The 26258-nt window shown below is 48.3% G+C and overlaps 2 protein-coding genes and 2 pseudogenes across 2 annotated transcripts; 3 read left to right on the top strand and 1 right to left on the bottom strand.

Annotated features, from left to right (window-relative positions):
* Positions 1–2349: 2349 nt before the first annotated feature.
* Positions 2350–8071, top strand: LOC149360040 (uncharacterized). Its single transcript, XM_089575301.1, has 4 exons — positions 2350–2617; positions 2681–2895; positions 3823–3913; positions 7788–8071. The coding sequence occupies exons 1-4, from the start codon at positions 2350–2352 to the stop codon at positions 8069–8071; spliced, it is 858 nt and encodes a 285-aa protein (XP_089431427.1).
* Positions 8072–10194: 2123 nt separating this feature from the next.
* On the top strand, positions 10195–18546 carry LOC149360039 (uncharacterized; annotated as a pseudogene).
* Positions 18547–19386: 840 nt separating this feature from the next.
* Positions 19387–20176, bottom strand: LOC149360038 (uncharacterized; annotated as a pseudogene).
* A 1682-nt stretch (positions 20177–21858) lies between these two features.
* Positions 21859–24316, top strand: LOC149360037 (uncharacterized). Its single transcript, XM_089575300.1, has 4 exons — positions 21859–22036; positions 22144–22268; positions 22368–22421; positions 24098–24316. The coding sequence occupies exons 1-4, from the start codon at positions 21859–21861 to the stop codon at positions 24314–24316; spliced, it is 576 nt and encodes a 191-aa protein (XP_089431426.1).
* Positions 24317–26258: the final 1942 nt, after the last annotated feature.

Raw genomic sequence — 26258 nt, 5'->3', positions numbered from 1 at the left:
GTAATGGACAAGGTTTCGCGCGAGTACCTCACCCTCAACACGCACAAAGGCCTGTATGCAGTAAATCGCTTAGCCTTCGGGGTGGCGTGTGCGCCTGCGATTTTTCAAAAGATAATGGACAACATGTTAAAAGGATTGAAAGGTGTGATATGCTACCTAGCTGATATTCTCGTCACGGGCCGGAACGAAAAGGAGCACCTAGTGAACCTGGATGCGTTACTGAACCGATTGCACGAAAGAGGAGTGCGGATTAAGGCAGAGAAGTGTGCATTTTTTAAACCAGAATTGCAGTTTCTGGGTCACGTGGTCAGTAAACAAGGAATTGCAGCATCACCAGAGAAGGTAAAGGCCGTATTAGAAGCCCCCGTCCCAGCCGATAAAAAACAGCTGAGAACGTTTACGGGCATGGTGACATACTACGGAAAATTTTTGCCAGAGTTATCAACAGTCATCTTCCCACTGAATCAGCTGCTGTGCAAGAATGCGCCGTGGGTCTGGAGTGAACAGTGCGACACAGCATTCGAAAAGATAAAAAGACTGCTAATAAAAGCGCCAGTGCTGGCACATTACGATCCGGAAGCTAAGCTTCAGGTAGTGTGCGATGCCTCATCTTATGGGCTGGGTGCAGTCTTATCGAAAGTGGAACAAGATGGTTCCAGGCGGCCGATCATGTTTGCATCACGCACATTATCGCCGAGTGAACGGAACTACAGCCAGTTAGAGCGAGAAGCGCTCGCCTTAGTCTTCGGAATTAAGAAGTTCCATTACTATATTTACGGTAGAGAGTTCAGCTTGGTAACTGATCACAAGCCTTTACAGACGATACTCGGTCCCAAAACAGGAATACCAAGCATTGCCGCGGCTCGTTTGCAGAGGTGGGCAATTACGCTGTCGGCCTACCGTTACGATATAGTATATCGTTCAGGGGAAAGCAACGTAGAGGCAGACTGTCTGTCGCGTCTACCGCTGCGCGGGAGTGGCGAGAAGGAAGAGGACGACGAAGTAACCGCCTGCTACGCACTTCGTGGGAGACTTTCCCGATAACAAGCTCGGATATTGCGCGGGAAACATCACGTGACCATACCTTGCGGCAGGTTCTTCACGCAGTAACGGGTCAATGGCCCGAGCGAGTGGCTGATGAGATGAAACCATTCGTTTCAAAAAGACTGGAGTTGTCGGTTAACCAAGGATGTTTATTTTGGGGAATGCGCATTGTGGTTCCCCCTTATTTACAGAAGACAATCCTGGACGAGCTGCACGAGGGGCATCCTGGGGTAGTGCGGATGAAGGAAGTTGCCCGGAGCTACGTCTGGTGGCCAGGAATTGACGCCGACTTGGAGAACACCGTGAAAACGTGTGCGGCCTGCCAGCAGCAACGAGCGCTGCCTACCCAAGCTCCCCTTCATCCGTGGGCTTGGCCTACGAGGCCATGGGCCCGACTCCACTTGGATTTTGCTGGCCCGTTTCTTCAGCGCAACTTTTTGGTGGCGGTAGACGCTCATTCAAAGTGGCCGGAGGTTTTCCTGATGCCGTCGACCTCGGCAGAAGCTATCGGTAAGCTGCGTGACCTCTTCAGCCGTTTTGGATTGCCCGAGGTCATCGTGTCAGACAACGGGCCGCAGTTTTGCAGCGAAGAATTTCAGTTATTCCTCAAGATGAACGGAATAAAACATGTACGGTCCGCGCCATATCACCCGTCAAGTAACGGTTTGGCTGAAAGATTTGTACGAACAGTTAAAGAAGCCCTGCGAAAGGACAACAGAGCCCGGCCCATTGAAGAACGACTAGCCAGTTTCCTTCTAGCGTACCGGAATACACCTCACGCAACCACCCAGCAATCTCCGGCTTCGCTTTTGATCGGGCGACCTCTCAGAACTCGACTCGATTTACTTAAGCCTGGTACTCGTTCAGTGGTCGAGCAAAAGCAATTTCGACAAACTGGCAGTCGAAGAGAACTTCAGAGAAGTTTTTGCGTTGGGGACAAAGTGTTTGTGAGGAACTCTAGAGTAGGTCCAAGATGGTTAGAGGCAACGGTGACGTCACGCTCAGGGCCAGTGTCTTATGTGCTACAGGTGACAACACCACGTGGGGTCATGGAGTGGAACAGGCATCAAGACCACATACGCACAAGGCAGGCAGACCCGGAGGCAACGTCTCGGAGGAAATTTTTAGTTAGCAGTGCTATTATAATGCGACGCATTTTGTCTTTTAAAGAGTGTAATGACCGCGACTACCGATACGGACTTGCTGTGTCAATATACTAGCCACTACCCCCACCAGTGCCGTCGTCTTCGCCATCCTCGTGTGTGTGTCATTTGTGCTTGGGTTGTGTAGGTTGTTTACGCTGATATGCCCGGGAAGTTGTACTTTTCCAAGGAAGAGAAAGATCTTCTTCAGGAGCTGTTAAGAAAGTACAAGCATGCAGTCGAATGCAAGAAAACCGACGGTGTCTCGCTCACTGCAAAATCGAAAGCATGGGAGCGCTTGTGCTGTGAATACAACAGCATGCCAAACGTGCGGCCGCGCAAAGTGAAGCAATTGAAGAAACTGTGGGACAACCAAAAACAAAAGGCGAAGAAAGGAAGGGCTAGGATATCAAGAGCAGTTATGGCTACAGGTAAGTTTCCGTGTTTTTTGCAAATGATAAGTGCTAATTCGAAGTGTGCATGGTTGATGACAGGTGGGGGTCCTCTACCGGAGCCGTTGGACGAAAGGCTGTCACAAGTAGAAGCAATTGTGCCGCACATCACCACGGCTGCACCACGCACTTTTGACAGTGACCGGCCTCGAGCCAGCGCAGACGTCTCTGATATAATCGATGTGATGGTCCACGGGGATGCCCGGCTCGACGAGAGTGACGGCGATAGGTGCAACTTACTGGGCTGTTTTTACCATGTAATTTCTTTTTTTTTCTGTTACTACTGTCATAGTTGCATATCATATCTATCTCTATGTTAGGCAGACAAGGAAAGGGGAATGAGGAGCTCGTTATAAATATGAGAGAAGCCAACAGCCACAGAAACCAAGGGGCACAGGGGATTTTTAATTTATTTATTTATTTTGTGGTGTTGATCAATTTGTAATATTACTGAATATGTTATCGCTTAAAGTGCACAGTGATCATCACCGGGGTCAGTCCCCTCTTCAGTGCCTGGAAATTGGCCTTGTTAGCCAATTTCCACTGGATTACATGCACATGGTATGTCTAGGCGTATGAAAAGGCTGCTTGTGCAGCACTGGACATCTACGAGGCCTTCCTTTTCTAAGATGAACCATGCATCGAAGCTGAGTGTTTCTGGGAGGCTGGAAAATTTTGCTTCCTTTCCTCCTAGTGATATGAAAAGAAGACCACGAGGACTTCGCTTTTTAGAGCAGTGGAAAGCAGTAGAATTTAGGAATTTTCTGATATACTATGGTCCTGTTGCACTGAAAGGAAATTTGGAAGAAAAATACTTCAAGCACTTCATGAAACTCAGCATTGCCATTACCATTCTTGTCTGCCCAAAGCACAGCATGGCTCATGCAAATACTGCCGAACGTCGTCTTCATGAATTCGTTACTGAAGCTGGGTCATTGTATGGCAAAGGCATTTATGTCTACAATCTTCACTCTCTTTTGCATATCACTGATGATGTTCGAAGGTTTGGCCCTCTGGATGAGTTTTCAGCCTTTCCTTTCGAGAACTTCCTCTATCAAGTCAAACTGCTGCTGAAATCACATGCGCGTGCTCTTCAGCCAGTTACTCGACGCCTCAGTGAGAAGAGGAGTGTGAGCCAAGCAAGCTGATGTTCACTGGATGTGCCAGTTAAACTGTCTGGACAGCACTGTGATGGATCAGCTGTGCCTCCAGGATTTGAAGGCATACAGTACTCCATGCTGGAAACGAAGGACACAGTGTTGAAACTCGGCAAACGTGACAACTGCGTTCGCTTGCAAAATGGTCACATTGTTTCAATAACTAACTTTTTGCGCTCGTCAGGAAGTATTTACATCTGTGGACATTTTTTCACAACTTTAGGCAACCTTTTTCTGAACCCTCTTCCATCATCAGAATTGATGATTGTCTCTGTAGAAGGACTTTCGCGGAATATTTCAGTTTGGAATGTGGATGACATTCAGCATAAGTGTGTGTGCCTCCCAAATGGACCAAATTCATATGCAGTTTTCCCTCTTCTGCACGCATGCAAAAGTACCTAAATCTGAAGAGGATATCAGGAAGGCACTTATTACAAATATATTTTAAAGCTCCATCAGCGTGCAAGAATTGCGGCTTTCTTGATAACATTTGGTGTTTTAGCATGTTATTTGTACTTTTGGTTTGGGGGTTTCAAGATTTGTGTTCTTTAATGTGTGATTTCAGGTTCTAAAATGTTCAGCGTTGTACATTTCCAAGATCAGGAGGAAGTTTCTGTCGTTCCGTCTTCATGGATAATTGCCGAAAATACTGTTGCGTGGCCGCCACACAAAAATTCGCGCAGAATTAATGAGGCAGTACAGAGCAATGAAAAGCCATCTGACCATTGGAAGAAGTACAGATGTAGAGTGTTGTGGACTTGTGGTAAGCACTATTTGAAATACTTGTAAGCATCATACGTATGTTAGTTACACACTCAAAATGGGATTATTTTTATGCCTGTCCAGTAGCATCTGGAATGAGATAACTGTTGGGGAGCTCTTTGTGTAGGAAAGTGACATGCTGGCTGGCAGGTAAAAAAAGGGTCCTCATCATTTTTATTGGTCCGAAACACCGCCCGAGGACGGTGCGGTGATGTAGTTGTCTGGCTCTACTGGCCCCGTCCCCTGCACTCGTGCTTCCTACACTACATCACCATCAAACTCACTGTATTAAAGCAGTCAGAATTTCATGCTTCAGCAATTTCATTGCTTTCTGTTTGAATTGATCATTGCTTATACTGTTCTTGTTATCAGTATCTTGAAATGCCAGTAGCTTCTCGGACTCACACTTGGTGTTGAGAAATTTTGCCGTGCTTTGTTTCCTAGTGAATGTAGCATTGTGATTGGAGCTGTATTAGGCATATGTCTACAACATGGCAAATTGCTACCAAGCTTTATTTTGCCAGCTTCAATGCATGGTTTGTTTACCGTAACCTGTATTTGTAATGGTTCTGTCAGCCAGTGTCACCTTGAATTTTGCATTTCATTACTTGGTGCATGCATTGTTTTACCAGCACTTCTCATGCAACTAAATGAGAGCTTTAGTTTACTGTGACGTCATCTTTTTCCTTGTGTTCTTCGCCAGCTTTTAACTTTCAATGGCACACTTTGTTGGTATTGTTCTGATCTTTGTATTTGTTAAGTGCCAAACATTTTTTTTAGTAATAAATATTTTTGTTTGTATGTCAGTCTTTCTCTGCTACAGCCCCGCCGGGGTGGTGCAGTGGTTAGGCGCTCGACTACTGTGCCCAAGGATGCGGGATCGAATCCTGGCTGCGGCGGCCACTTTTCGATGGAGGCGAAATTCCAGAGGCCTGTGTGCTGTGCGGTGTCAGTGCGCGTTAAAGAACCCCAGGTGGTTGAAATTTCTGAAGCCCTTCATGCAGCCTCTCTCATAGCTCGAGATGCTTTGGGATGTTAAACCCCCACAAACCAAACCTTTCTCTGCTACAATTACACCTTGCTTGTCCCACTTTGTATGAAAGTGTGGTTGAGATCAGAAAAGCATTATTCATGCGTTTTATATTTCATAACTGACAGGAAAAACTTGTTCATGATAAATATATTTTTTTCCAGCAAAGTGTATTTTACATACCACCCTGCAGCTGTGGTTAGGGCACTTGGATGCTGATCCCGAAGATGTGGGCTCAATCCGAACTACAAGAGCCACATTCCGATGGAGGCAAAATGCAATGTCCTATGTACTGCGCAATGTCAGTGCACATTAAAGAACTTCAGGTGGTTGAAATTATGCAGGGAACTCAACTATGGCGTCTCTTATAGCCCAAGCACCTTTTTAAACTAGCTATCACTTTACTGCTTCCTGCCATGTGTTCCGAGAACACTGCATTATGTAAAAAGAACTGCCCTAAAAAAGAATACTAAACTGCAGCTACAATGTTTACATGCCCTCCTTTAGTCTTGTCTTTTAGTGCAGCATATTTTCATGGAACTTCGTCTAGTATGAACTGCATGTGTGCTGCACAAGCATGTCCCCTGAATGTTGTGGCGACGTGACTAATGTATGATTTTAATGTTTTGTGAATGTGGATGAAACTTTGCTGCGACGTTGTCTACAACATTGCATCCATATTTAGCATATGTACAACAACATTGCAGCAATGTTTCTGTATGTATGTTGTCTTGACATTGCCAAAGGAGGACGCTAGCCACGTTGGTGCAACCTAAAAAGGTAATATTGGTACAATGTTTCAGCAACAATTTGTGCTACTAGGGCACGCGCACACACACACACGCGCGCGCGCGCACACACACACACACACACACACATATATTATATATATGTGACATAGCCAAAGGTGACAAACACAAATTCAATGAGTTTTATTCGCTACTGAGAGGCAAAAGAAGATAAGTAAAATACCTGCCTATCTTCTCTGCCTCTCAGTGGCGAATAAAATTTGTCGCATTTGTGTTTGTCACCTTTGGCCATGTCATAGCTAAAAATTCCCGGCGCGTTCACTGCAACTTGCGCCGTCACGCTTGCAGACTGGCTCACGCGGGGGCCGCAACTACCGTTGACAATCGGCCTGCCATAGCATTTAGGTCGTCGCGCCTTGCCAGCAGCTGATTTCGTTCACTCAAGCCACGTTTGAGAGCAGCACAATCGTGGCGCGCGAATGCGCTAGTCACGTGATTTTTTTTTGTATTTCGCGGGCTTTTTTCGAAGCTCGGAAAAAGATACACGTGAGGTTTTCTTTACCGCAAATAAATGGAATCGGGGTTTCTGAAAGTGCTCTCCAACTTTTCTATTCACATTTTCTGTCTAAAGTCAATATTTACGCATTTAGAAAAATATCTTAATTGCTAATCAATTAATTGCCTATGATGCGCAAGCCGGTTGGAAAAGTTAGCGTCGACGCCTGTGTATATATATATATATATAAATATATATATATATATGCCGAACTACCGGCAGAGCGGAGGTCAACCAACCTCATGGAAAACTACGCGTTCAGACGAAGAGGCATGCTTGTATGTTTGCCTTTTTTTCATGTAGGAATGGCAGAACTCTGCGGAAGCTGTTCGGCAGGACGCGCAACGTGGAGCCAGTCATTTCCAAACAATTTCTAAGAATTTAGCAGCTTATTTTTGTGTGGATTTTCGGGAGAGTATTTATTTTTAGTCTGGGAACTAATCAAGGTTGGAATTTTCTGTGATTGGGTAGTGTAATATATTGATTATACCCTTAGGTTTTGCAGTGGAAATGTACCAAGGTGTCTAAACTTGTAAGTTGTGTAAATTATCCCTCCGTCCCATCGCAAGACCGTCTCCGGCGGGGCACCTCTGGTGTGAGAGGGAAGCCTTTCAGTTATCTTGCAGGTCTTTTAGCGGGTGTTTATTCTCGTCCGCTTTATTCCCAGGGATGCAGGCCGTTTTTGCAAGCAAACCTGGTGCCGAATATAAGAGACCAGGCTAACTCATCTACCTGCTGATGGCCAGAAGTCGCAGTTTGGAATCTCCCATGCTTTAAACTTTGACTATAGAGTTGGTATTGCATGTCTGGTTGGTAGTGATGCACAGTAGAAAAAATCCCCGATAGTAATCTGGAACAAACTGGACTACAAATCTTTATTTACATTTTTTTACAGAGTCTACTGTGATCCCTGAAAGTGAAGACAGAATTTCTGATGTCACAGTGCTGGCCTCACCAGCGCGTGACATTGGTGCTGCTGGGCCGTCAACTGAGAATGCGAGAGCGACACCACCGCGCAGCCTGGATGAAGCAGCGGAGCCTGCAGCACGCCGCAACGCCGCACGCAAGGAGGTCGAGCTGCTGCTGTCGAGCAGGCACTGTCTGCTGAGCTCGAGGCTCGTCTTCAGGCTGCTGAGGATGACGAAAGTCAAAGGCACATTGAACACAAATCAAGAATGAAGATGATTACTGATGAGCATGCAGCAAAACAAGAACAATATGAGGATGAAAAGCACAAGAGAAATGCCTTTCACAAATTGAAAATGAGGGTCTTGCGAGGGAAACTACTAAAAACTGAGCAACTTAAACAAGTTTTCCTTTCAAAGCAGCTTGAAGCAGTGAAAACCACCAACCACAATGTCTTGAATATGCCATGAAGGGCAAAATAAAGTTCTTTTGGACTCATGTACATTGCATTGTGCTTTCTTGCATGTGATTTTCTGTTATTATACAGTTTTCCAAATTCTTGGACAAAATGCCTCAGCAGGTCCCGGGCAAACTGATTGAGGGCAACATAATGCTCACGGGAAGCGAGTACTCGGAGCGCAACATGGAGAATCAAGAAATGCTGATAAAGCTTTTTTGTCAAAATTGAATTCAGCACTACAGGCCCCACATAAAGAAGGAATGTTCTGTATTCCGTTGCCTTCCACCGGTCAAGTTCCTCCGTTCCCCTTGGCTTTCTTGGAAAGGTCCTTGGAAAGGCTACAGCTCCTGCTCGAAGCCGATCATTAAGGTCATTTCGTTGAGCTTGGCTCAGTCTTGCGGTGTATCCCCGGCAGACCCAGTTTCGAAGCAGCCGCCGCATCACCCCCAGGCAGACAAGGTGCATGTATTCAGTCGGAAAACATGTCACCATATCAATGCCCAGGGTTGTAAATGGCGAGACACCAGTATGATGCCGCTGGTCTTCCTGGTTGCGAAACAAAGCATCAGTGCGTTCTGGTGCGTTCAGGTCTGGAAACGTGAGCCTGCTGTCTATGTACTGCCCTTTCTGGCTGCATCGTTCACAGGCATGATAACCTGTGTGCCCTGTTATCGCTTTTACAAAGCTTCTTGCTGGGGCGCCACATATTACTGCAGTCAGGCTCACGCTTACCAGAACCCCTTTTATGGTAAGTCCACTGCAACTCAGGTTGCGAACATCTTCGAGAAATGGGCCTAGGAACTGCTCGAGACAGGGTGGCTTTCCTGTGCCGCAGTAGGCGCTGACCATAAATGGTTCCGACTCCTTGATGTTGGCTATGCGGCAAAGTATCGGCCAAAGAGCAGTCTGCTTGCTTTTGTGAAGTGGCAGCCCATCGATCTTCGCATGAAGTTTTACGCATTGAGGTACTGGTCCCTGCTGAAGTGCCTGTTGAATGCCATCGGAAAGGCCAAAATGCACAAAAGAGCCACTGACATCTAGGCTTGCATTCCTCTGTGTCTGCAGAACTGTTCTGGCGTCTTTGGGAAGGTCCAACATCCCATGCTGACGGCAGAAATTTAAAACATCATTCATGCAGGCATGCGTCATATTATGCTTGATAGCTATCAGAGCAAATTGCTGTGCTGCCGAACTATGGTTGTCACAAGGCTACCAAAGCGACTCAGGCTATGAGGGACGCCGTAGTGAAGGGCTCCGGAAATACGTTGTAGGCTTGCATGCTATGCCGATAAGCATGTGTGTTCTGTGCCTGACGAAAATCTACCGGTACGCATTTCACTGCTTATTTCGCGGCACCAGATTCTCTCTGCACTGAACATTTTGGTCTCAGAGGGGAAAGTACACGAACAACGCGGCGATTTAAAGTTCTCGTCACAGTGAAACAAAGACTTTGCAGTATACTGCGAGCTTAGTCTCAATGCACGCAGCTCGACAGTGCCTGAAGTATACCTAACAACGGTTGTGTCGAATAAATTGAAAGCTGCGATCAGCAGTCGGCAATTCGCGCGCCAGTGCTGGAGGGTCCGAGATTGCGTTTCAGTTTTTTTGTGCCTAATTATGGTTATTAGCGCATGTGGCTCATTGTGTACCCAGTCAAAAAAAAACACTGGAACCAATTGGACATTTCAATTGGAACTAATTGGACATTCATTGGTTCCAATTGGATGTCCCAGTTGGAACCAAAAGGTTCCAGTTCTGGACTAGCCAATAGGGGGGTTTCACGTGACGTCATCTGAGCGCTAGTGGCTAGCGGGCCGTCCGCCATGACCGTGGTCGTTGCTGCCGTGTTGTTACAGACATCGCAATAGTTTGTGACTGTGACCCGCAATGCTGCTACTGTTTTGCACGTCTCGCCGTAAATAACGTGTGTGCAACAATGCGACTCAGTGTTTACGCCCGTGATCTGCGCGGAGCAGAGAAGAACCGATACCTTGAAAAGGTTCGGCTGTGCGGAAACGTCGATCCGTACGACTACGGAGACTCCGACGTGGTGCAGGACGTGGGACTGCTACCGCGTGTAGAATTCACGGACATAAAGGGCTATCTTGTGCACGGAACAAGTTTTGTGACGAGAGATGAATTCAAAGCGTACAAATCTATGGAAGCCCACAATTTCCTCACGAGCGGCTGGGTTCAAGAGCCGTGCGTGAGAGTGCTTGCTGACGGCCGACGCGTCGTTGTTGGAAAGGTGAGTGATCTGCAGCGAGACTGCTCACGTAGCTAGCTTAAATATTGCCATTCTGATCTACTCGTAAGCGACGGGCTACAGCTTGGTCCAGCGGAATCGCTGCGCATTAGTGCTGCGGCGAAAAACTGCTCTACACGGGACACACGGGGATGGACGACGCTGGTGGGGAAGCGCCGCTCCCACCCGCCATCGTTTCATGCAAGCGCAGTTTTTTGCCGAAAGATTATGCACCAACCAGCCCCACTTTACACTTTGTTAAAGTGTCAGTACTGCTTCACTGAAGCTCGATTCCGCGTCGTGTGCATTAGTAGCACAGTACACGCAGCACTGATCGGAACGGCAAAGCGTTCTCGTTCAGTCTACCATTCGTGCTGCTAGCAAGTGACAGCTCTTTTTTTTCGACCGTTTTACAGCTGCTGAAATAATGCAGCACAAGTGCTTTATTGTTATCGTGCTCGACCAGCGTCGGTAAAGCTTGTCCAGCTAGCCTACTGCAGCTACAAAATGCGTTGCTGCAGTCGGGCGTATTTTGTAACTGGACTGTTATTTCATGTGCCGCTTCGTCATGTTGCGTGAACGAAAAATTGAGTGAACTGGTTGTAGTACGTGCAGGAATGTTGGTAGCGCTACAGACGAGGACCACAAAACACCCCACAAGCGCTTGTGGTGTCTGCTTTCCTTTCCCTGACCAGTCTGTTGAGCGCCCCACACCTCAGTGTGTTTATGCTGCGACTTGCACAGCTCTCGTTGTACGCGCAAAACTGATACTTATGCTGGTGTGCTATGCAACCAGAAATTTTACATGATGTGGCGGTACAATTTTCGAGAATCATGTTACCATGCCTTCATTGCTGCAAACGCGTTTTTTTTTTGCGGCTGCAAAGTCGGCCACAGATGGTCAGTCAGTGATCACTGTTGTTTGTTTTTCAGGTGCGCCAATCGCAATCAATTCCAACAACCGCATATTCTTGTCTGTCTCCCGAATCGTTGCAAAAGCAACTTTTTGTCTACAGTTTGCCGCGATATGCCCTTCCTTTTTGCAGTGGTAGCATGTCAAAAGATGCTGGAACCATGGCTTCTAGTGAAAGAAGACGGCGAAGTGCTGGCAGGGCACTGCACTTGCAAAGCAGGCCTAGGGGAAGCTTGCTCACACATTGGAGCAGTTCTTTTTTTCATTGAGGCTGCAGTAAGGAGAAGAGAATCAACAGTCAGTACAGACAGGGAAAATGCATGGCTGCTTCCTAAAGGGGTGGAGACACCAAATTTTGAAGCTATAAAAAGCCTGCTATGGGATTCCTATGTATGCAAGGGCACTGACAGCCAGGTGTTGGACACAACAAACGCTTAGAAAATATTTTAATTCGGTTCCAAATGTCAGCATTCACATTTCTTACGAGCCACGCGGCCCCAAAACGCCAGCACACGACATTTAACGCTCCTGCTCAGCGACCACGAGGCGCCCCGCATCCTAACTTTCTCCTACGAGCGTCCCCCTTGACAAGCCACGATGCTGCGCCTTACGGCAGCGGAGTCGTAAGGAGAAGCATCTGCAAGCAACACGTCTGGACTTGTCACAAGAGGCCAGACAGCGAGGCGCCGTTTCCTTCTCTCCCGGACGCCAGCGCGCGCGGCAAGATTTGAAGCGGTTGGCCGCGCGGTCGCTGGTTGGTCCTTTCGGACTGCCGTCGAGTGCCGCCTTTGGATTGGCCAGTTCGGAGGGGCCACCGTTCCTCAGGCTATATAAGCCCCACCGCTGCAGCTTGGAAGGAGAGATGACCGAGAGGCGCCGACGATACGAGACGCGTCGGCGAGGCCCTCCCAACTCTGCAGATCCGCCGAACCTCCTACGTATCAATAATCCAGTTATCTCATTCTTGTATCGTTAAGTCTTAAAATAAACCTGTTTCCCTTATTCGAAAAGAATCCGGCCACTTCTTGCTAACATGGCGCAGTCGACAGGATCTGCAGAGGCGTCACCCGTGAACGAAGACCGAGCCGACAACGTGGAGCCCAGCAGAACGCCGACGGTGAGCTTGGAGTCCCCGCTCATTCTGTCCCTTCTGGCATCGGGAGCACGCAACGCACTGACCACCTTGAAGAAACGGCAACTGGTGGAAGAGCTCCGATGCCGAGGACCTTCGTGCAGCGGCCGCAAGGACGACCTCGTGACGCGGATCATGGACGACAACGCTCGCCGCCAAGCCGAGAGGGCGGAATTCGAAAGACTGCTGGCCGAGAGAGACCATCTGCGGAGGCTTCTTGCTCAACGACAAGTGTCACACGATACGAGTGACAGCACGGACCAGCAGCCACTGTCGACACGGGCCGGCAACGAAACGGGCTCCCTACGACCCGACGGACCCCGCGCCCCTGCCACGGACACTACGGTGCAGCACACGGTGTCGCCGCAAGCGGGCCACGAAAAGGGTTCCCAACGACACGACGGACCCCGCGCCCCTGCCACGGACACTACGGTGCAGCACACGCTGCCGCCGCAAGCGGGCCACGAAAAGGGTTCCCAACGACACGAAGGACCCCGCGCCCCTGCCACGGACACTACGGTGCAGCACACGGTGTCGCCGCAAGCGGGCCACGAAAAGGTCTCCCAACGACACGACGGACCCCGCGCCCCTCGGACACTACGGTGCAGCACGCGGTGCCGCCGCAAGCGGGCCACGAAAAGTGCTCCCAACGACACGACGGACCCCGTGCCCCTGCCACGGACACTACGGTGCAGCACGCGGTGCCGCCGCAAGCGGGCCACGAAAAGTGCTCCCAACGACACGACGGACCCCGCGCCCCTGCCACGGACACTACGGTGCAGCACGCGGTGCCGCCGCAAGCGGGCCACGAAAAGTGCTCCCAACGACACGACGGACCCCGCGCCCCTGCCACGGACACTACGGTGCAGCACACGGTGTCGCCGCAAGCGGGCCACGAAAAGGTCTCCCAACGACACGACGGACCCCGCGCCCCTGCCACGGACACTACGGTGCAGCACGCGGTGCCGCCGCAAGCGGGCCACGAAAAGTGCTCCCAACGACACGACGGACCCCGCGCCCCTGCCACGGACACTACGGTGCAGCACGCGGTGCCGCCGCAAGCGGGCCACGAAAAGTGCTCCCAACGACACGACGGACCCCGCGCCCCTGCCACGGACACTACGGTGCAGCACGCGGTGCCGCCGCAAGCGGGCCACGAAAAGGGCTCCCAACGACACGACGGACCCCGCGCCCCTGCCACGGACACTACGGTGCAGCAGCCGGTGTCACCGAGATCGAGCCAAGGAACGGGCTCCCCACGACACGACGGACCCCGCGCCCCAGCCACGGATATTACGGTGCAGCAGCCACTACCGACACGAGTTGGCCACGAGACGTGCCTCCAACGACACGGCGCACCTTTCGCATCTGCTACAGTTACTACAATGCAGAAGCCATTGCCAAGACGAGCTGGCTCATCCATAAAGCCAGCGCCGCGACGAAAGCGCAGCAGGATGCGGAACGATCCAACAAGCCCGACTCCCTGGACCAAGAAACGTTACGAACGAGACAAACACGGCAGTCCGCATAAGTCGTATCACGTCCCCAGGTGGAAACGACGACGCAGTGGTATCGGTGAGCATCACGGTACAAGCCCGACTCCCTGTACCAAGAAACGAAACGGAGACAACCACGGCACTTCGCACAAGTCGCATCGTCTCCCTAGATGGAAGCGAAAACGTATTAGAACGGGCTGGACGCAAGCCACAAGGTACGCGGCGGAGAACGCACAGCTCGCCCAAGAATTGCTGTCGACAACGTGCGCCTGAGGACAGGCGCAAATTTTGGAAAGGCCGTGTCAGCATTCACATTTCTGACGAGCCACGCGGCCCCAACACGCCAGCACACGACATTTAACGCTCCTGCTCAGCGACCACGAGGCGCCCCGCATCCTAACTTTCTCCTACGAGCGTCCCCCTTGACAAGCCACGATGCTGCGCCTTACGGCAGCGGAGTCGTAAGGAGAAGCATCTGCAAGCAACACGTCTGGACTTGTCACAAGAGGCCAGACAGCGAGGCGCCGTTTCTTTCTCTCCCGGACGCCAGCGCGCGCGGCAAGATTTGAAGCGGTTGGCCGCGCGGTCGCTGGTTGGTCCTTTCGGACTGCCGTCGAGTGCCGCCTTTGGATTGGCCAGTTCGGAGGGGCCACCGTTCCTCAGGCTATAAAAGCCCCACCGCTGCAGCTTGGAAGGAGAGATGACCGAGAGGCGCCGACGATACGAGACGCGTCGGCGAGGCCCTCCCAACTCTGCAGATCCGCCGAACCTCCTACGTATCAATAATCCAGTTATCTCATTCTTGGATCGTTAAGTCTTAAAATAAACCTGAAGAATCCGGCCACTTCTTGCTAACACAAAGATTACCTAAATGCTCACTCTCACGATCTAGAGCCATCGCTAGCGCCATCAACCCTGACGTCACAAGGTGGGAAGAAAAATTAAAGTTTTAGTGACGTCATACCAAAATACAGTGACGTACGATGAGCGGGGCACAGCCGCGTGAGCGCAGTCGACGCACCAGCGAGCCGCATTTGCTGCTAACCGCCCCTCGCTCGGTTTGCGGCGCGCCGTTGCGAGCAGCGTCGCACCGTCCGATTGCAGCTCGCCGCCTGCGTCCGGCCTGCTAGATGTCAACGGCGGGCCGCTCGCGGCAAACGCAACGACGGGAAGCGGCAGCCAATGCGAACGCGGAGAGCGGCAGCGTCATGATGACATAGGGCGCACTCCTTGGAGCCGGGCGGCCTGCGCCAGTTTTCGTGCCGACCGCCGGCATCTGAAGAACGCGATAGTTTTGTTTGTTCACGTTCATAGCAAACCCTGGGATATATGAATATCAAAAATGCATCGTTTCTGACGATCGTTGGCAAATACCGAGTTCCTGGTAGAAGTGATGACTGCGAAGCAAGCAAATTTCATCCCATCGGTTTTGTGCTGCTGCTACCTGGTGCGGTTCGCCTGCCGTCTGCTAGTTCCGTTGCTGAAGACGTCGTGGAAATCGAACATATCTCTTATTATGGGACGAGTTCTCAGTAAATGGGTGCCGAGCGGAGCACGTTTCTGAGCGCTGGCCAGTCCCGAAGCGCCCTCAGCTGCGAAGTCGATACGAAACCAGCTAGGCCTAGCGACGACTAGGGGAGTCTGGGACCAGCGCGCAGGTCGTCGCCCGGCGTTGCCGCAGGCAGTGTCGTTGCCGAAAGATACACTTTTAGCACAGTCATGCTGTCATATCTCGAATCTAGGAAGCATATCCTTTCTGGTAGCATGGCTGTTTTGTATTTGTGCGGACGTGAAGTACGCCGAGCCTGCCGGCCGGTCGGCCAGCCTGGATACCGTCTGCCGACGTCATAAAAGCGAGCTGAAGAGTGTTCTTGACGTAAATAATAAACCATGGGACAAGAAATGTGAAAAAATTGTCATTTTTGAGGATCGCTGACTAATACTGAGCTGCTGGTAGAGGTAACAACTGTGATATGAGCAAATTTCTTGCCACAACCGCCTCGCAGCTGCCGCTGGCCCGACGTTCGGGTCCGGCTCGCCTGGCGCCCGCAAGCTCCGCTGCCGAAGGCGTCGAGGAGATTGACCATAATATTATTTTATTGTGAGATGATGCTGTTAACACTAAAGCTATTTGTGAAAAGTAGGCCTTTTATTATAGCGCAGGCGACTTCCGAAGCGCCGGCCGCTTGCGAAACAGGCTATAGGCCTAGCGACGACCACGGCAGCCAGGCAGCAGCAGAGCTCGTCGCCCAGAGCGCCCGCGAGCGGTGCCGTTGCCGAAAGCTCCCAACATAAGCAGGTATATGCTTTGTCGCTGCTCGAGTATAGCTGGCAGTTCTGATAACAAGGCGATCTTGTCTTTTCTTGTGATATTTGTACACCATCCCAAGCAGCGCTCAGGTACTGCTGCACGGCGGCGAAGTGTGACACCGGTTGTGGGCGCAGCTTGGGTAGAGCGGCGCAGCGATGCTCACTGGCATTTTGCAAAGTGTTTCGCATCCTCACGCGAACCCGCGAAGGCGATAGTAGCGTGTGATCAAAAAAAAGTCGATGTCCTCACTCATTGGAATCAGATCCGTCAGAATCCGAGCTGCTATAGCCATGCCGTTGTTTTTTTTCATGCGCTGGTCAGCACGTGTGTGAGAAAGCAGACGATGCAGCAGTAGGTGCGTCACAACTTTTGTGGGTCCACGTGACCAGGCGAAGTAGTTGATCTTCCCCCTCTGTGACGTCACTGTACAACTCGGCGTTCCGAAACCGAAAATCGTTCACCTAAAAATGCGATAATAAATTATTCACTGTGAATATATGAATATTTGAGTGTGTATCATGCTTCCTGGAGCCATAAGAAGCGTTTGAAACTAAGAACGCGCGAACCACAAATTTGGTGTCTCCACCCCTCCTAAAGTTCGGTTCCTCGAAGGAAAGCGTGCTGCAGAAGTTGATTTTGCTTCTGCACAAGTCAAGCAGCGTCGGCTTGGTGGAGGAGGCACAAGCCGCTTAGAGAAGCGCCAGAGAAAACCTACTGAGGAAACGACAGAAGAAGAGTGGAGCACGTTTTTAGCTGCATGTGGTGAAAGTGGCAGCAGGTCAGCTCTTCTTTCTCTACAAGAAAATTATGCTACTGATTCCGTGCCTGTTGCAGCTATGTTCCCAATGGTGATGCTTACAAACCTGTACAAAGATAACACTCCTCAAAGTTGGGCAGCAATAGTGGACCACTGCCAAAAGATGATGAAGAACCTGGCAATTGAACCCAAGGTACATTCACCATATTGTGGTACTGTTTTTGAATTATTGTGTGCTGCACAAAACCAGAAATGAACTTTTCTATACTTCTCGTGCCTTTATGTGTGGGTAGACACTAATTTAACAAACTTTTCTTGGCTGCAGGTTGCTGCCTTGGTGGAGGAGGAGACAAGGGCCCAGGCGAAATCCTCCAAGTGGTTCACTTTCCGGACTGGGCGCATCACAGCCTCAAATGCTAAAGCAGTGTGCCGCACTTCATTGACTAATCCTTCACTCTCATTGCTGAATAAGATTTGCCATCCTGAAGATGTGCAGTTTTGGTCGCCTCAGCATGGGGTAAAGAGCATGAATCTAAAGCCAGAGACGCATACATTGCAGTCTCCACTAACGTTCATGTAGACTTCAGGTGTGCAGCATCAGGGCTTCTAATATCTGCAGACCAACCATTTCTAGCAGCGACACCCGATGGTCTAGTCAGCTGCGCTTGCTGTGGTGAGGGCGTGCTTGAGATTAAGTGTCCATACAATGGCCGCGATAGCACTGTGAGGGCACTAGCAGCATCCAAGACAGCTCGCATCTTTTTAGATGGAGAGAACATCAAGCTTCACACTGACCATGCTTACTACTATCAGATACAATTGCAAATGTTTGTTTCCAAAAGAAAGTACTGCGATTTTGTATTGTGGACAACAAAAGACTGTAACAGTGAGGATTTATAATGATGTACAATTTTGCACAAAGATGGCAGAGCGCTGCAAACACTACTTTGAGCTTGTTTTGCTCCCTGAGCTTTGTTTTCACCACTGGAGTGGCAAAGCCAGCTGCAGCGAAGTAGCTGAAACAGAAGGATCTGATATGCCTGACGAATTGTACTGCCACTGCCGCAAGGCCGAGTCGGGTGATATGATAATGTGCGACAATGGAACATGTCAGTATAAGTGGTTCCACTTCAAGTGTGTCGGCATAAAGAGGGCACCGAAAGGCAAATGGTACTGTCCGGCATGTTGCAAGGTACTCGCAAAAGTGTGAAATTTCATTTCATTTTCATTTCCTTACAGAACCCCATCTGAGAGTATTACATAACGGATGGGGTTAACATAAGTGCATATAACATATTTTCATGATGACAAGTGCGATGTGACTTCGACTAGGAAGGTGGATGGGATGGTGATGGCTGCAATTTTGTGGGGAAGGTCGTTCCAGTGACTTGCTGCGTGGAGGAAAAATGACTTCAAAAATGTAGTCGTGCGTGATGGAGGTGCACAGATGTATGGTTCCTGATTGAGATGAGAGTAATAAAATATGTGAAACAGGCACAGGCTAGAAACGTGGAGACGGATGGAAAGGTTTGGTAATTGGGACTGCTCGTTGAGAGATGAGACGCTGAGAGCTCATGAGTATGAGCGATGAATGAAATGAACAGCTGTTTTGTATGGCTTCTAAAGATTCAATGAGGTATGCTTGCTGTGGGTTCCAAATGGCGGGTGCGTGCTCAAGTTTCGACCGGATTAATGATTTGTGAGTAACCAACTTTGTAAGTAACTAAGTAGAACGCCTGATGTGATTGGTATACGGTTAGAGGCAGTTATTAACGATAACGGACTGTGAGCGATGTGTGAGCAGTTCGTTTATCCATGAAATAATGTCTGGGTGCAAGTTAGATCGGGAATCTGTATGAGTAGGCACTTATGAGGAACTTTATCGAATGCTTTAGCGAAGTCTAAGAAGATTGCATCAGTTTGTATGTTAGGATCGAGATTAGAATGAAGATCATGAAGGAATATAGCAGGCTGCATCTCGCCTGAATGACCCTTTCAAAATGTTCGGATGGGAGAAAAAATTGGCGACTGACTGAGAAAATGACAAGCACAAAAATTTAGAACAAATGTCTTTGGTGTTCTTAAGAAACTTTGCAGTAATTTCATCCGCTCCAGCTGATGATGAATTTTTTAAATTGATCGATTATGCACGAAATGCCTTTTGGAAGCAAACTTGTGGTTGGCATCACAAGCTCGGTAGCAGAAGGCAGTTTTGGAATATGTCCCCAACTCGCCCGTTTGGCTTGGCCGTGTTGAGCACAAATAAAGTCGTCATTTCAAACACAAAAGATCTCAAACTTTATTCAGCATAAGATGCAAGCATTATGTACACTAAAACAAAGGCCTTTAGAAACATTTAAACCAAATGGTACTACAGAGCTCCCCAAGTTGGTGAGGGCTGCACACACAAAAACTATCTTGTCGAGCACAGTAGGGCCATCATGCTCTGCTGCCAACACTTCAGTTGGTAGCGTGTATTTCAAAATGCGGTACCTGTTGCGCACCAAACCAATTATCCGCTCCACATGTATCCTCACGTTGGCCAGCTTACGTGTCTTTTCTATTTCATGAGCCGACAGTTGTGGCTTGCCCTTTGTGAATGCTGGGATGACGAGCTTAGCACAATGTAAGCCCACAGACTCTGAGATGGTGAAGCCCCTATCTGCTAAAACTGCAACACACCGCACTTTTCAGCGATTACTTTGTCACTGGTCCGTCCACACCAGCCACGTGAAATAAATGTGATTACACCCTGGGGTGCGATGCCAATAAGGTACTTGACTGTGTTGTGGTGTTTATAGGTTGACCATGTGTGCGCTCGTGGCAGCATTGACGTTGGTCGCTCTATAAACAGCTCAAAGCAGTCAATTATCACGGCTACTTGGGTGCCGAAGGATCTCCGGAAGGCCATTGGCATTGTCATGTGCAACACATGACGTTCTGGCCATCTAACAGCATATAACAGCCGCACAGAAGCCACATCAAGCCACTTGTTCACAGCCCTCGATACAGTTGCCTTCGACACGTGAAGCCTGCAAATTTCAAGACTGGTTTTAGCAACAATGAGGTATCAAAAAGAAAAACAAATGTGCAATTTGGTTTTAGCACCAATTATGTGTCAAAAAGAAAAACAAATGCAGTACAGCTGGTACCTGTAGGCCAAATCTTGGAGAGGCGTTTTCAGACGGAGGCGAACAAGGAATACAATCATTTCCTGGAACTTGGTCAATGAGTTTCGGGTCGTGTTTGACACGCCTGATTCCAGCAAGCAAAAAGAAGTTCCGCAAGCTTCCTCCCACATCTGTCCTCCCACAGCTGTTGTCGAACAGGCAAAGTTATAAAAAAATGTCCGCCAAGCAACATTCGCCTGCCACTGTAGTGGCGTCCGCACATGGAGCAGTTTCCCTGCACACGATTTCTCCCAGCAAGATCTCCTGCAACTTCTGCGACAAGCTTCATGCATGGCGAGCAGTAAAAGTGGAACTTCGCCTTATCAATTCCAACTCCAACGCTTTTCTTAAAACGGTACTTCGTCGATGGAACATCATGTCTATCAAGAATATATAATATAAGTTTTTGAAGCGCTTCAATTGCCTTCCATGACAATCCATACTCAATGGCAAAATTCACAGACAGTGCAAGCAAGTCCTCAACAGTTAATTCACTACACTGCGTCTGATCTGACGTCTCACGGTCTTCGCAAAAATCACGCGGTTGCGTGTGATCGCTTGACGATGTGGGAGTCTCCGCAGGACCTGGCCAATTATAGCTGCTGCCATAATCGCCCCCATCATGATGGGTGGCCTGTGGTGATGTCTGCGCTGGTGAAGGTGACCGCGTAGGTCCTTGCTCTGGCAAAGGTGAGCGCGGAGATCCTTGCGCTGTTGACGTTGGGTGCGTGTCCCCTTGTACTGGCGATGATTGCCGCGTAGGTCCTTGAGATGGAGACGGTGGGCGCGCAGACATCCGCAGATAACTTCTGGTGGAACACGGAAGGCCAGCATCGCTGCCTGGGTCAAGGTACTGCCCGTACTGCTTATTCCTGCGGCCCATTTTGTCAGCTCACTGTGACAATAACACCACAGCCGTCATAGCACTTGAACATCGACCGCAGATAAGCCCTAGGCCTGTAACCTAAAGAAAGGGATTGCTGTTGCTGCTAGGATTTGGATATGTGGCTTTCCCTTTGGTACAGGCGGCCCTTACGAAAAAAAAAGGAAAACTCTGCAAGTGTCCCAGCCTATTCGGCGCTGCAGTTAAAAAATAATTCACTGCATCACCTAGTTGGATTGGATTGGATTGAAATGATAATGCCAATGTGGCTATCCCTCAGCAACTCATGGAGCTGATTCAGAAGTAAATGAGCACATTCAGTTACATAAACATGCTACTAAAATTTAATAATTAACTGTGCTCAAATTGTTTTGTTTTATAACAATTCTGCAAAACTTGCTCGCTGATCGACTTCCTTTTTTTTTTGTCCGAAGTTGTTCGCGTCGATTCCCGGGGATAGCAACATTGGGTACTTGTGTACGTTTATCTTTTTCTTTCTGCCTTTCTTTGCCGAGTTCTCAGACGCATCTATGTAATCGTACTGCGGCAGCGCTAAGTTAGTAAGCTACTGTGCTGTTAGCTATTACTGTGCTGTTAGCTGTTGCTAGTTAGCTACAGTGCTGATCTAGCTGCGACCGACCTGTGCTCTCGCTGCTCATCCGTGGTGCGCATCACGCTGCATAGCCACGTGCGATGTTTGTGCACGACTTGGACAAAAAGTTTCACGTGATTCCTGCAAAGGACATCACCAACTTTAACCCAGTACACAACACCGACTTCAATACGCGGGCTTTGTACACGGCGTTTAGGCGAGACCCTGTGGACGGTAAGGATAGTGGCTTCTACAGCGCCCAAGTCCTGATGCTAGGAGGTAATGGCTCAGTTTTGTGCACGTTAATTGCGAGAAGTTTTGCCACGCAAACTGGGTTAATTACTGTGTGTGTGTGTGTACATGCGTGTCTGAATTTCTTACTGCAGAAACAGAAAAAGAAATCGAGGAACGGATGGCGAAAAAAAGACTTGCAATGCCAAAACTTCCCGACTCTGAGGAATCGTCAAGCGAGACTTCTGAAGTGGTGGAAACACCAGCCCAAAAGAAGAAGGTATGCTTGCATTGCAGTGTTATACCTTGTAGTTCATTCTGCATTGCCGTGAAATTTTACCTGTGATGTGTATACTTGTGGTGACACAGTCTGTGCTTTTTTTCTCGTTCTTTAGAAGCAAAAGCAAATTATGCTGGCCGCCAAAAAAGCGCAGTACGACGATATTCTAAAAAAAAACATGGAAAATGCCACAAACAAAATGTTTGCAGCTCAAAGCCGTGACAGCCGCAAAGCGGTATGTCTGCTTAGCTATAAGCTGACTTATCAGACACCTTTATAACGTTGCAGATTAAATCTATGAGCATGAACGATAATTGTTTATAGGCTAGGAAGAGGCGTGCGTCAACGGAGTCTTCTTCTGAAAGCGAAGATTCGCTTTGTTCCAAAAGCGAGCTTCGGGAGGCTCAAAGCCAGAAAAACTTCTGGAAGGGCCAAGGAACTGGAAGCAGAAAGATCGTTTGTGAGGGAACAAGTTGTGAGCCTGCGGCGGTGCCTTGAGAAGAAGATTTTTCAATGTACGATGCCTCGCATTGATTTTACTTTGACAATTTACTACTTCAGTGCTTTTCATTATTGTATTTTCAAAAATATGCAATTTATTTTAATGCAGTGGACGCAAAACTGGTTGGAGCTAACCAAGTGGATGGTAAGAGTGCAGCAGGTTTGGTTCATTTTCAGCCTCTATTAATGATTTTTCAGTCAGCTTATCATGGCCTTTCATGTAAATTGTGGGTAGCTTTACAGGGGCTTGGTTATGTTGAAAATCCACTGTTCTGTCTTCCGTTTCCCTTCTGTCATCTCCTTTGCACTGTTAGCAGTATGTTCCACCAACAAGCCCAAGCTTTCGTGCAAGTACTTGCTAAGAATTTTTTTGCACTAATAAAAAGCTTGAAATGTTTTAATATTGTCACGACCAGAGGAGCCGTGAAGGTAGGCGCTGGGAAGAACCCAAGACTGGGAGCCTTCTTTTAAGTACAGAGCCAGGTTCCAGAACACAGAACAGAACAGCGCGCCTCGAGAGCCCACCGCCGCAGCGCATTAGGTGCTTGGAAATATATTCTGCTATTTCGTGGCTAAGTCTGCTGAATATTTTTGTTCCAGAACTTCCTTGCAGTCCCACGATTCCATCTTCCGAGCAGACCCCAGCTGTTTGTACACGTAAGTACCTTATGCTTGCTTGAGTCAGGAAAGCTAACATTTCAAATACAGTAGGCTTATATTAACTGCAATCTGGTCCAACTGCAGAACCTACGGCCACCCCGATGCAGGAACAAGAGCAAGCTGCATGCTGTAAGTTTTTCTTATCCTTTCCACCACAAAAAGTGACCTTTTATAATGACACAGTCCTATCAATTGCAGCGCCGCACCCAGCAGAATCCGTACAGCTGCCTCGTTTATGTAAGTTTACTGCTTTATATAGCATTTCATGGCTGAACACCTCAAAGAACAAAGTTTCAAAAATCATTTTTAATTACAGCAGCAAAAGAGGACTTCACGTATCTGGACGATGGATCTGTGAGTGGCAGTACTTTTTGTTTCGACTTCTGCAGATCATGCCTAGTACCGATAGCATCTTTGCGAATGAAGTGAATAGGTTATCATAAGCGTGCATTTTTCTTTCTTGTTCTCTCTTCCTTTGTAATAGTTTTTATGGTCTCTCACTTTTTTTTACACAAGTTGTGTAAGGTGAACAGTACGCGCACTTTTTATTTTCAGCTGCATTGCATGTTGCACGGTGAAAGCTTGTTTGTCGTGTGGTTACTTTTGTCTGCATATTTTTGGGCTAAAGGCACAATGTAAACTGTGCACTATGTTATGTTTCTTCTCAGTTTCACCTGTCAAAAGGTGTAATCGTCAGTGCAGCTGGGGCAGCAAAGATCCTTGTGAATAAGAAGGGCACATTGGTGTGCAAAGATACCGCCCATGCCATATGGGGTCCTGACACATTAGCAGTCCGCAGCGTGACGGGAGTCGTTGCCTCTACGAAGAAGGCTTCAGGTGAAGAGCCCAAGCAACCCCTCACTCCAGAGAAGATGGGGTCATCGTAGGTATGTTTCAGTCGGAAGTTTTTTGAGCTAGTTCATCACAGTGTTTTCATCTTGGAAGGGCATACAACGATATAAGATCTGCACATTGCATGTCATCAAAATAATCAAGCATAAGGAACTGTCAGAGAGAGTGAGGCCCTTTCATGAAATGCAGAGAATTGAGCCTGCGTGTAAACATCACTGACATGCTACTCAGTGTGGTGAGGAAATTGGAGAGAGAGAGATGAATGGAGAGAGATGGAGAGCGAGAGAAGTGTAAAAGGTTAAAAGAAAAAAAACTGGTCATTGTATTTTGACTGATGTGTAACAGCGAGTAGCGTTAGAGAATATTGAGTGATGAAGTGCACTGTCCTACAATAGGCTGACAGTTCACTGCGTGAAACGTGCACGAGGGTAACATAAAACAACTGTATAAACTGCACTGTACTGTATAAAAAACTGTGCTTGCCTGTGAAACTTGTTTTGCACAGTGTAAAATGTCACTGATATATCCATTATACAAATAGCTTGGCCTAGTTGGCTAGTTCTTTAGTTACTATAGCAAGTTTGGAGTTAGTGTACCACTACTGCAAGTACCTGCTGGATCCTAATGTGTTTCACCCCTCCTTCCTTTCATAGGGTAGCTATCTCTGCCACATCTTATTAACAGTTGTAAAAACTTCCTTTGCAGCCACGGTCAAGCACTGGGGTCAACAAAAGGGCGTGGATGTTGAGCCCGTCTTGAAAAATATGAATAGGATTCTCAGCGAGAAGATCCAAGATGTTGTCAAGTCAAAGCGGAAGGACACACATTGAAGCCATTTGCACGACAGAATAAACGTATCCACATATACGAGACGAGTCGATGCTTTTGCCCTGTCCTGCTGCTGAGAGCGTGCAATGCATTAATAAGCCTCAAAGCAGGAAGTTGGAGCCTGTGTCAAATGGGCTGTGTTTGCTCGGCACACTCGGATGAGCATAACTGGCAGATATTGGTACAGCTTAGATTCCTTGAATTCTGGGTGAAGGAACTAGCACAATAGAAATGACACAAATACCAGACAGCACTGTGTTTGTGGTATTTGTCTCTTTTCTACCAATGTTATTCCTTAACAAAATTCGAGAGGTCGAAGTTCATTTCAACGCCTGCTGGTCCCAGCAGCTGCTGGGAATCTGCCAAAATCCCAGCAGTGTTGGGACCAGCAGATAATCCCAGTAGAAAATTTTCACCTGGGAATTATATGCCAATGACGTAATAGACTCTGCCTATAACTATTTTTTTTGCTGCCAGATGCTTGGTTTGGTGCTTCATGAGGTGCCATAGAGTTGCAACCTGCATGCCTCAAATGCAAATTTCCAGAAGAATATCTACTCATTGTTTTGGCCTTGGTTGCAACATTGCTGGTGTTTTTGTGAAAGGATTTACCTGAAATGAAAGCAGTGAGAATTAATTGTTCATTATTCTTTATCACTGTTTTCATCTTGCAGAAAAGCAGAAAAACTATTTTCTGTCGTAAAATTTCCGATCGAGGACAGCTTGGCAGTCATCCCAGTTGGGTGGCTTACCCCGGATGAAACTGAATGTCAGTGGCCAGTGGCATCGAATGCCGAGATAATCTGCCTAACTCAAGAGCAGGCGGATCCGCCTGCTGGTACAGCCAAATGGTTGACATGTAAGGTTGCGGTTGTCACCAAATCTCGTAAGTTGCATTGCAGACATGCAGTGTGAGTTTTCGCAAGTCTTCCACTCCTCAGGCTTAAATTCTAACCAGAAAGTTCTGGTTCCTGTCACTGCTAACACTGATCTCCTTGCTGTCATACAGGCACCTTCAGTTGGCCACTGAGTCAAGCGCATTCAAGACTCTCAGTAGAGACAACACGTAACAGGTGTGCTGCTCCTACGCTGCAGGCTAGGCCGTTGTCGAGATAAATTTTTTCACTAGAGTTGTTATTTAATTTTATT

This window comes from Amblyomma mixtum, chromosome 2 (genome assembly GCF_055824585.1).
Source record: "Amblyomma mixtum isolate Tamu chromosome 2, ASM5582458v1, whole genome shotgun sequence".
Classification (NCBI taxonomy): Eukaryota; Metazoa; Arthropoda; class Arachnida; order Ixodida; family Ixodidae; genus Amblyomma; species Amblyomma mixtum.
This window is presented reverse-complemented; position numbering and strand designations above follow the sequence as displayed.

Excerpts from the sequence above, each read along its gene's own strand:
- LOC149360040 (XM_089575301.1), top strand. The coding sequence starts at position 2,350 with ATGCCCGGGAAGTTGTACTTTTCCAAGGAAGAGAAAGATCTTCTTCAG. Across the intron at positions 2,896-3,822 it reads TACTGGGCTGTTTTTACCAT|CACTGTGATGGATCAGCTGT; the intron begins GTAATTTCTTTT and ends CTGTCTGGACAG. Across the intron at positions 3,914-7,787 it reads AGTGTTGAAACTCGGCAAAC|AGTCTACTGTGATCCCTGAA; the intron begins GTGACAACTGCG and ends ATTTTTTTACAG.
- LOC149360037 (XM_089575300.1), top strand. The coding sequence starts at position 21,859 with ATGTTTGTGCACGACTTGGACAAAAAGTTTCACGTGATTCCTGCAAAG. Across the intron at positions 22,269-22,367 it reads CACCAGCCCAAAAGAAGAAG|TTTTCTCGTTCTTTAGAAGC; the intron begins GTATGCTTGCAT and ends AGTCTGTGCTTT. Across the intron at positions 22,422-24,097 it reads CTGGCCGCCAAAAAAGCGCA|TTTCACCTGTCAAAAGGTGT; the intron begins GTACGACGATAT and ends GTTTCTTCTCAG.